The 11071-nt window shown below is 28.3% G+C and overlaps 3 protein-coding genes across 3 annotated transcripts; 1 reads left to right on the forward strand and 2 right to left on the reverse strand.

Moving 5' to 3' along the window:
- Positions 1-3555: 3555 nt before the first annotated feature.
- On the forward strand, positions 3556-4691 carry LOC131665120 (uncharacterized). The gene is made up of 3 exons (XM_058936767.1): positions 3556-3778; positions 4318-4461; positions 4552-4691. The coding sequence occupies exons 1-3, from the start codon at positions 3629-3631 to the stop codon at positions 4618-4620; spliced, it is 363 nt and encodes a 120-aa protein (XP_058792750.1). The 5' UTR covers positions 3556-3628; the 3' UTR covers positions 4621-4691.
- Positions 4692-4940: 249 nt separating this feature from the next.
- Positions 4941-5874, reverse strand: LOC131665115 (trafficking protein particle complex subunit 5). The gene is made up of 3 exons (XM_058936754.1): positions 5583-5874; positions 5156-5465; positions 4941-5081 (listed from the first exon to the last, which is right to left on the reverse strand). The coding sequence occupies exons 1-3, from the start codon at positions 5747-5749 to the stop codon at positions 4983-4985; spliced, it is 576 nt and encodes a 191-aa protein (XP_058792737.1). The 5' UTR covers positions 5750-5874; the 3' UTR covers positions 4941-4982.
- A 177-nt stretch (positions 5875-6051) lies between these two features.
- Positions 6052-10862, reverse strand: LOC131664553 (WD repeat-containing protein 6). The gene is made up of 13 exons (XM_058935757.1): positions 10453-10862; positions 10205-10379; positions 9949-10122; positions 9700-9865; positions 9401-9625; positions 8884-9304; positions 8658-8798; positions 8193-8569; positions 7915-8097; positions 7334-7848; positions 6859-7271; positions 6375-6540; positions 6052-6306 (listed from the first exon to the last, which is right to left on the reverse strand). Exons 1-13 carry the CDS (start codon positions 10517-10519, stop codon positions 6231-6233), a joined length of 3099 nt encoding a protein of 1032 aa, XP_058791740.1. The 5' UTR covers positions 10520-10862; the 3' UTR covers positions 6052-6230.
- Between the last annotated feature and the right edge of the window lie 209 nt (positions 10863-11071).

Genomic DNA, 11071 nt, shown 5'->3' on the forward strand with positions numbered 1-11071 from the left:
TATCTGTACGGTGAAGAAACACACCATATAAAAATACGATAACAGATTGTTGATCATGGATACATCAACTGGTAAAAATTTTCTTCCCAGGCACTTTATTCTAATCCGAAGATTAATTATATGGATGCTTATCATTATAAGATTAGTATGAGAAAAATATTCGAGTACGGTACTCTTTTTGAAGTAGGAGTTATTAAAATCATGCAAAACATACAAATGGCAGTTTATGTACCCCATGATGAACATGGCCATGAGAATAAAAATAGCAAAACTTTGTTTAACTTTACAACTTTACAAGCGGTTTTACTTATTTAAATAAGTAATAACCGTTAACATCGAGAAATACGCGCAGTTTTCATCCCTTATAGGGACGGAAGTGGTTGTTTCCGAGCGTCGGCAAAGCAAACGTAGGTTTATATTAGCATAACCTTCCGTGTTATATAATTACATTGCAAATAAAAATAGCAAAACTTTGTTTAAATAATTAATAACCGGTAATATCGAGAAATACGCGCAGTTTTCATCCCCTGTAGGGAGGGAAGTTGATGTTTCCGAGCGTCGGCAATGACGACGTAGGTTCAGTTAAGAATGTCTTCAATATTTTTTATGTTTTAATCGAATAAAAATATCAAAACATTGTTTAATCTGTATTGACATTTGGTCTATATGGGTAATGTTTTGATTTTCAGGGATGGGGAAAAAGATCTTGAGGGAACATATTATAATTATTTTCACTACTTTATGTTTCCTATAAGAAAATTTATGTAAATAGCTTGTAGCACAAGGTAATGGTTATACCTATACAGAACTCCCATACAGCGAAATATTAATGATTTTTTTGGGGGTGGTTTTTTATGATTGTTTTCCATCTAGATCTTTGTATTTTTGTTTTATATCATTATTACAACTATATTCATCGATTGAAAACGTTACTGATTATTTTTGGACAAATTATTTTTTCGTTGGAATTTAACGTTGCGAACTTCAGACACATGTATTGGTTTCTGTTCAAGATGGAATTTTCAGGATGAATTGTATACCCTATTGTAATTTCCCACATGGGATACCACATGGGATCCCACATGGAAACCTACATGGGATCTTATGCGGGATCCCGAATGGGATTCCATGTGGGATCCTTTCCGGGAATTTGATAGGATTTCCCACATTGGATCCCACATGGGATCCCAAAAAATTCAGAAAATCTTCGCAATCCCACATGGGATTCCGCATGCGGATTTCGTGCGTCTTGTATGGCGTAGCCGATATGTCGCTTGTATAATCCTTTCCAAGTCGCTGCCATAGCTCCAGTAGGATCGATGGCGTTGCAGCGTTTTATTAAGAGAACTGTAAGAAGAAGAATATTAATTGGAAGCAACTATTAACATAGTTAACTTTAGTAGAATAACAATATTTTTATAACCTTTGATAATGCGTAATTCTCGACAGAAAATACATTTATTTGCCAATTCATGTGGTTGAAATAAACAACGAAAATCTGCGTCGAAATATTTAAGGTTCTTGTTGAAGCGTTTATTTCAACCACATGAATATTGTTATTCTACTAAAGTTAACTATGTTAATAGTTGCTTCCAATTAATATTATTCTTCTTACAGTTCTCTTAATAAAACGCTGCAACGCCATCGATCCTACTGGAGCTATGGCAGCGACTTGGAAAGGATTATACAAGCGACATATCGGCTACGCCATACAAGACGCACGAATTCCGCATGCGGAATCCCATGTGGGATTGCGAAGATTTTCTGAATTTTTTGGGATCCCATGTGGGATCCAATGTGGGAAATCCTATCAAATTCCCGGAAAGGATCCCACATGGAATCCCATTCGGGATCCCGCATAAGATCCCATGTAGGTTCCCATGTGGGATACCATGTGCTATCCCATGTGGGAAATTCCAATAGGGTAGACTGTTTAGATAGAACAAATGTAGTACAAAGTATAATAACAGAGAGAATACTTGCTGAGCTATATCCAAGTTAGAAATTATTAAAAATGTTGATCAATATCCATCACTTGAGTTCTTCTTTAAATAGATAATTAAATTGAATAAATTATTAGTTCTTGTCATTGAATAAATAAAGTTAATGAATTTATTTTTAGGTGCTTGGGCAGATAATGCTAATAATGTAAGCGATGAATATCCTGGGACACCCATTTAAAAACATAAGACATTTGAAAACTGACTTAACGAGGACAGGAAAGAGAACCAAAATAAGAGCTATGAAAGGCAGTTAAATTCCCTGATCAGATATTGTCTTCAACAAAGATTACAAAAATTTTATTTTATGTTGTTTTGGGCAGCAGTAGTGGCTGATACTTTTATATCATTACATACAACAATCACAGCAAGCAAATTGACAAACTCAAGTTTTGTAAAAGGTAGAATAGATTATGATTGGGTCTGATTTATGTTAAATATTTATTTTATTAGATATCTTATGATAAAAAAAATTGGTAAGTCAATCACTATTAAAAGTGTTTTAAAAATTTTAACAATTCATAGTTTTTGCAAATAATAGTTCAATATGATAACGTGTCTTAGAAAACACTATTTTTATGTTACACTAAAATCTGACGCAATTTCAAATTAATAAAAAATCGTGTTTTTAACTTTGAAAATTTATATGTATATTTGTAGAAGAGCATTAAATATTCAATTCTTATCCCCACATATATATTAAGATAATACTTTTTTTTACATGTGTTTGACTACTAGATCTCCAATTTAAAGACTTTTTAGTACTCGGTTGACTGTTCGACCAATAAAAATCTTTTATAATTCACGCTTTAGAAAACATGTTGCGAACAAATTTCGAATTTCCCTTCCATAATTAAGTACTATCAAATAACAATTTTTAGTTGGAAAAGTAGAATAATTGATAACAGCCAACTTATTTATTTATTGATATTTTATTTAAGCTAGAATTGGAATTTCTTAGAAAATCAAAGTGATGAATAAGTAAATGAAGTTTTTATTCTGTTTTTCAAATTATGTACCGATACAATAACACTTTTCAGTTCTAGTTAATAAAGTGATTGATAATTTGATTAATTTTATAATTATTGTACAATTTATTAAAAAGTGTTCAATTCATAGTTAAAAAAACATTCATGATTATACCAATGAAAATAGTAAACAATGAAATTGTAATTTAAAGATAAAATGCATTTATTATAAATTTCTATTTTCTTGTTTTGTTAATTAAATAAAACTATTTTTTTTAATGTGAACGAGAAATCGATCTTAAAAGTGTCCGTCCACTATATCTGTATATAGTGCCTTTTCCCACCTACAGACACACTATAATATCGAGGTCAGGTACTTTTTGCGCAAATCACGGTCGTTTTATTGAATTATTTATTGTATTTTATCTTAAATATATACATATAATACATATTTTTATTAAAGTGATTAATAATTAAAGAATACAGATAACATATTCATATTTTATTATATAACTGCAACGAAATCTGCGCACGGCTTTCTGTTTCTGCGCATCTAAAAAATACTTGGCTGTTGCTGCGCTGCCTGGTGCTGCATATTGGCAGTGTCGTCTGGTATCGGAATCTTCTCAAATTTTCTTTTTGAACGGAATCAATATAAAAATGAGTAAAGATAAAATTTCAGCACAAATATATGATTTGACTCCTAAAGAAAAAGAAATTATCGAATGGAGAGCTCAAAAACGATTGCAATTACGGAATGAGTACTTGAGAGAAGTTCATAATCCAAACTGTAAATTTGAGGGAACTTTAGTAAGTTATATTCCTAATATAACCTCTATTAATCGGAAACATTTTAAGGATGTTTTCATTTTTTTATATATTTTTCATATTCTTGGTTTTTATTCTACCAATAATCTAATTATTTAACAACTATTTAAACAAAATGAGAATAGTTCTACTATTATAAATAATATCAATTTTACAGCGCAATTAATGATTTAACCTATTTTAATACTTCATTCAGTAATAAAATGATATTAGTTAAATAATGATTAAGCAACCTTTCACAAATCTTTATAAAAAATGTTTGCACTTCGTTCTAAGTTCTTGAAGTAACAATAACAATACATTTTTAAGGAAGGTAATCTAATTGAATAATGTATCTTACAATATTCTGTTTGACTTAATTCTGATGTTCTATTTTTGTTCATTTTGAATAAGATTTGTATTAAAGGTTACTAATTCTATTTTACAAGTTCATTTAAAAAAAATGAATACATTTCATAGAACCTATTACAAAAATGAAAGTTTTTAAATTTATTACTATTTTTAATTATTTTATATTTTAGTTTGATCCACAAATTCAACGTCAGTACACGGCATACTTTTCGTATGAAAAGGTATGGAAACCAAAGATAAAAAATTTCTTGTGGTTTACTGGTCTGGTATTTGGATCTTGGGCATCTCTTTATTTCATCCTAAAGCGTGATCGGGTGAACATTTTATATTTATTCAATTTATTCATTGATAAACGTGTTAACTTTTTTGCAATTGTACTGAAATTTTAATTATTCAAATTTTAGGATAACAAGGAAAATAAATACAGAACTGGTCTGATCAGTTATAGAGACAGAGAAGCAAAGTTTATATAAATATAAAATTAAATTGATCCTAGATAAAGTAGATAATATGTTTAAATAAATCTAAATAATTATTAATTATGGTTTATAAATAATGTATTGATTATTTTAGCTTTCAAAAATATACATTTACAAAATAAAATTACAAATTATATTGAATGACTGATAATTCATTTCCACTTTTATTTAGAATTACACATTCTTTTTGAAATGTAATATCCTACCTACAGTTTTACATAAAAATGTAACATTGAAATTATATAGTCATTACTTGATAGATAGTAATTATACTTTTAATGTTAAGTCCAAATAAAATTACTTATTACCTATTCTTGTTTATTAAAGAAAGTAATTTTTACAAATCTCAACAAAAATTATCGTTCATCAAATTGTTTATCTCGAGCAATAACAGCATCGTCAAACTTCACCATATAAGTAGTTCCTTTATGCCAATGAGCTGTCACTTTTGCAGACTATAAAAAAATATTCAAATTGGTCAAAATACTGTAATTTTTCAATTAAATGTTAAATTTATTATTGGACTTACAAATCCACTATCACACAAAACAGCTTCGACTATTCCAGCAACAAAAGATGCACAATTCAAGCTTCCCTTGTCTTTAGGAACTGACACATATTTATTAACTAATGATTCCTTTTCAATAATATAATAAGTTCGTTCATCATCATTTGCATGCTCCAATTTATCAGCTTCACGACCAAATAAAGACTTCCAAAGAGTACTTTTTATAAATAGGAGGATGTTGAGTAATTTAATTTCTCTTTTACCATTTTTCTCACGAACTACTAATAAGTCTGTGACTCTGTGTCCAACTTCAGCTCCCATTTCAGCTAATCTGTAAATTTAAATAATGGGTTTGTGTGATATCTTCAATGTTATCAATAAAATCTTTTATTAAATTTTTACTTTTTAAAATGAATTTAATATTAATGAATGTTTTAAAAATCATTACTTGTTTTGTAGTTCAGGAACAGTGTATACTCTGTTTTGACAGTATTGAACTAATTCTGAGAAAAGAAGAGCAAAACAACTCAAGCTAACCTCTCCTTTACCTTTACTTAATGATTTATCTAGGATGCTTGTCCTAGGTCGAACAGCTGATATTGTTATACTGGACATTTTGTATAAAGTGTAAAGCAATACTATTTATGAGATTAATTTTAAAAAGTTGCAAAAAGTTTTAAAGAATTTTAATTTACTAAATTATCGCGACAGTACGCGTATCTAGTCTACTGCGCATATAGCAGCCGACGCCAGAAAAATATCTGCCCGTGATACGTTAATTCGCGACCGGCAAAGTTTAAAATCCAAATTATTTACGACAATTGAGCATCGATATGGGTTATCATATGGGTTCTTTAGCAAGTTGCAGAGCTTTATTTACGGGATTGTGGAAAACATAACTTGACAAGATAAGCTGTTAATCTAACTTCCTTTGGTACTTATTTTTTTACATAATCATATAATTTATTATGGATACAGATCCACACAGATATATTAAAATAAATTAAGTAAAATATTTTTTAACGATATTTTATTTATTTAGTTGTGTGTGTGTGTGTGTGGGTGTGGTAACAAAATATTGTTATATAAAAGTTCATCATGAGAATTCTTTGTTTTGATATTGTAATAACTGGATTCCCTTTCCATATACACAAAATGAACTTGTATCTTTTCTGAAATTAAAACTCATTTTTATCATTCAATTAAAAAATATAGTCAAAAAAATTACAATAATAATTACATTGCATCTTCAATAAATGTGAACCCTTGTATATCAGGTATACAAAGAGTCTCATCTTTGACAAGTGTGGAATGAATTTCAGTGTTGCTAAATGAATATTTATGTATTGAAAGTTTCTGATCAGCTCCAACACTAAAAAGCCATTTATTATTTAGAAGTTTCACACCTAAGTAATAAAACAAATTAAATGAAAGTATTATATTTTGTCAAAGAATTCAACAATAGTACATTAGCTAATACTAGCGCGAAGAAATAAATTCTTGCCTTGTGTGAAGTTTACGCTCAAGCTAGGCGAAGCGAGAGTGAAAAGGCATACGAGACGAGAATCTCTTTCCCGAACATGTTAGATACAGTATTTTTCAATACAACGTGTGGAAAGCGCGAATGGAGCACACATTTTTCACTGAACGTGAGGCGACTTTCGTCATTCTTTTAAGTTATACTTTCTGCATGGTGTATTGAAAAGATAATATCATAAAATTACCTGTAATTTGCGCATAATGTACGCAATTAGTCTTCCATATAGAAATAATTTGTATAGATGGAATGCTATTATCTGGGAAATGAATTTGAAAACTTGTTAAGCAAAGGAGATTGTCATCTCCACCTGTGGCTAATAAGTATTTAGTATCACTAATAATTGCTATGTCAAAACTATTAATTCCTGATTGATGTAAATGAAATTCCATTTCGTCATTAACAGATAATTTTGTTATATCAACTTCTTCGTTATTAAAAAAAAAATGCCAGAAGTTTAAAAATCCATCAGTTGCCATGGTTATTAAAAATATTTTTTCTCGAAATATAAATGAGTGAATTTTTAAAATACATCGATGTTTGTAAGACAAAGTGTTGATTAATTTTATTTCATTTGAAAATACGTCATAGGTAAATGTCCTAAAAGAATATTCATTCATTTTTAAAAAGTATAAGATATTACTTTTGCAAATCATGGTTACCTTAAGCATCCATCCGAACAAGCTATAAAAATAAGTATACTTTGACCATTACTAGAAATTTTTAGTGTGCTTATGTCCATATATCTCATTTCTGGATCAATATTGTACATTAATTCTTTACCAATCCAAATTTTATCTCGTTCTGTGTCTGGTCCATATAACATGTATGACGAAAGATCTTTGCAAAGCAAATCCGCACTTTCAAACAAATTATTATTTGACTTTATGGTCACTTCCCATATTCTTAGTTGAGCTCTTCCACCTCCAGAAAAAATTAAGCTTTTACTAACATTTTCATTTTCACTCAGGGCAAATATTGAAATACATTTAATACAAGATAAATGTCCATCAAAGGATTCTAAATTTTTAAAGTTCATGTTTGATTCTTTTGTAGATGAATTAATGTGTATTAAATTCAAGGTACAATCCTCTCCTCCACCTACTAAAATATTACAACTTTTTGAGACGATTGGGATTGACTTAACTGTGTATATTTCTTTCTTACATAAACCTGTCTGTAATATACACAAAATTATTTATGATTTTCAATGAAAGTTGATAAAATTGTGTATTATACATACCAATAAAGGTGGAATATATAAAGTATCTAAAGGAATAACAATACTATGAAATTGTTTTTTTTTAATATATACAAAATGTATTTCATTATTGTAAATTATGCAATCCCAAGATCTATGGCCACCTCCACAAGAAAATTTAACTAAAATTCTTTTTAATGAAACACTATACATAACAAACTCATCCTAAAATAAAATATAAATTATTGTTGTATAAATAAATTTTAACTTCAATTGCAATGATTTTATTTTTTAAATTATCTAGTAATAATATATAATACCTCTTTGAACCCTAAAACATAATAGTCATTTTGATACTTTAACACTTTACTAACCCAATCCATGGGCATGTTCTTACAATATATGTATTCAATTTTTGGAACTTCATTATCTAGTTTATAGATATTATAAAATCTTAATTTTCCATCACGACCACTAGTCAGTAAATTGTTTTCAATTACAATACATGACTGTACACCCAGTCTGCCATGAATTTTTTTAAAAGATTGAATTGGGTTAACAGAGTCAATTGACAGTTTATACACAAAAATACTACCCATCCTGTCTCCGCATATCATAATATTATCATACATGCAAGCTGCTGTAACCCAGCGTTCGCGACTTGCAGGCAATTTGTGTTGTGATAAAATTTCGAAACCTCAAACATTAAATTTAACATATCAATATTGAAATATTTTTTATATCATTTTTTAATTTATTACTAATTCATTACTAATTAACTTTACCTTGAATAGAAAATTTAACCACACATAAACTTCCTTTTGCTGCACTAATTAAAGCTATATCAACACTCAACCACTGCATAGAAGATATTTTAAATTCAGTAATCTTATAGGTACCATTTTTAATCCATGTATTTTCAGATTCTGTAATAATTATAAGTTGTTTCATCTTTAAATACTGATAAAAGCAAAGATTCATTAACTATTATTCAAATTTATTGAAACTTACTTTTGTAAAGTGATATTTCACCTTTAATTGAAGCTAAAGCAATTGACTTTCTATCTGGAGACATTTCCATAATACAGTAGCTTGAATTATGCATAGGTAAATCATAAGCATCAACCAATAAGTTTTTATCTTCTAAATAGTGTAATAATTTGCTAGAACTTCTCATATTTGCATATACGATAATATCACAATTATGGAGATAATTGACATATTTAGGAACCATGTCAGTATCTAATGCTAATTTGTTTTGTACATAATTTGTAGTTTTATTAGAAGGCCAAGAATTTACTGAACCATCAGCACCTCCTGTATAAATAATATTATCTTGCGACATATCTATACACCAGATAGGTGCACCGCAGTGAGCTTCCACCTTATTCAATAATTTTCCAGACAAATCCCAAAAGCATATTCGAGAGTCCTTTATTTTAAAAATAAGAAAACATTTAAAAATTATGATGATACAAAGTAATCAATACATATTTGATATATAGTACAAGATAATGTTATTACTTACTTCTCCAATACTCGCAATCATATCTTTTAACATTATAGCTTTCCATACCCTTGCTAAGTGACCATACATTGTAGCTTGAAGAGATACCTCAACATTTTCCCAGATCAGATTTGTTTGATCTGAATTGTATTCTGAAACTACTTTCCATAATCGCACAGTTCTATCATCAGACGTAGAACAAATCAAATTATTAAATGAATTATAAAACACTGAAAATATTACACCCTGAAATATACTTTTTTTATTAAAGTTATAGAACTGGTTATATTTATTAATGAATTATAATCAATAATACAAACTTTGTGTCCTTTTAATCTATGCAAAACTTTGGAGTATTTGCTAATTCCATTTGGAGTAGTTGTTAATTTATTCTGGTTTACTTTCCATATTAAAATTTCCTGAAATACGGTTCCACTAAATATAATTACATTTCCAGGACCATTACCACACATACTTCCAGCATATCTGAATATTTTTGTTAAAGAAATATTATTTAAACTAATGAAACCAGACAATAAATAAATCAAATAAAAATGTATAAAGGATACAATAGACATGTTTCATTGCAAGTGGTATTAAAATACTCTCTCTCATTAAAATCAAAAGTAAAAACATTATTATGTGCAAATAAAACAGTTAAATTGGAATTGTGTAATGGCTCTAGCCATTCAACACTTATAATCCAATCATCAAATTTATGTACAATGTCCGATTTTGTTATGCTGATAAATTAATATAGAATTAAAATAAAAGATCCTGAAATTCAAAAGACATTATACTGTAAATTTTTATTTTTGTACTTACTTTATTGAATCATTTATCATATCAAGATCAAAGCAGCACAAACATTTTCCTCCATAAACAATTAACTTATTATTTCTATACACAATACCATGTATGTTATCAGGATGTAATGCATTTATTTTTAATTTTATTTTGAAATCATTTTTGTATATCACATACAACTTGCAGCCTGATCCTGTGATTAAAAACCATATAAATATACACTATAGTATTTATTAATTATTGCTACTTAAAAATCATTTTCATACCAACAAATATGTAATTTCCCACACATTTGATGGCTAACACATCTGTACTGATATCTAAGAATTTCATTATGAAAACTGCACCATCACTATCATTCTTATATTAATTCTAATTATTTAAATAAATGTTTAATCTAGCAATATTTCTGTTCATTCTAATTATTATTCTATTTTAATCCACATTCATATATTAGAATCGTTAAAACCACTATCAATATTATCGAGCACGATTAATGAATTACGGACAAATCGTATAGAGATTAATTATTCTATAAATGTAAAATAAATTGTGTAATGCTTGCTGATTATTTCAGTTTTATTATATTGAAAATATTAAGTATTTATCTATTTTTATTTGTAAAATTAATAAACTCATATTTTATGTATTAACTAATTGAAACCGACGTGACACATTCCGTGTCGTCTGCAAGAATGTACATACATCGAATAGGTTATGTTTATAAAACTATATTTAATTTTAATATTTTTTATTGTTACGAAGTTTTACAGATATATGTATTACAACACGATCACAGTGACACCGGTAAGGGCGCGAAGAACTGCAAATTTAAATACATGAATTTCGTGTTAAATTGATTCTTGCAAATTAATATAGAAAAAC

Source organism: Phymastichus coffea, unplaced genomic scaffold (assembly GCF_024137745.1).
Source record: "Phymastichus coffea isolate CEN01 unplaced genomic scaffold, Cenicafe_Pcof_1.1 PCOF00003, whole genome shotgun sequence".
NCBI lineage: Eukaryota > Metazoa > Arthropoda > Insecta > Hymenoptera > Eulophidae > Phymastichus > Phymastichus coffea.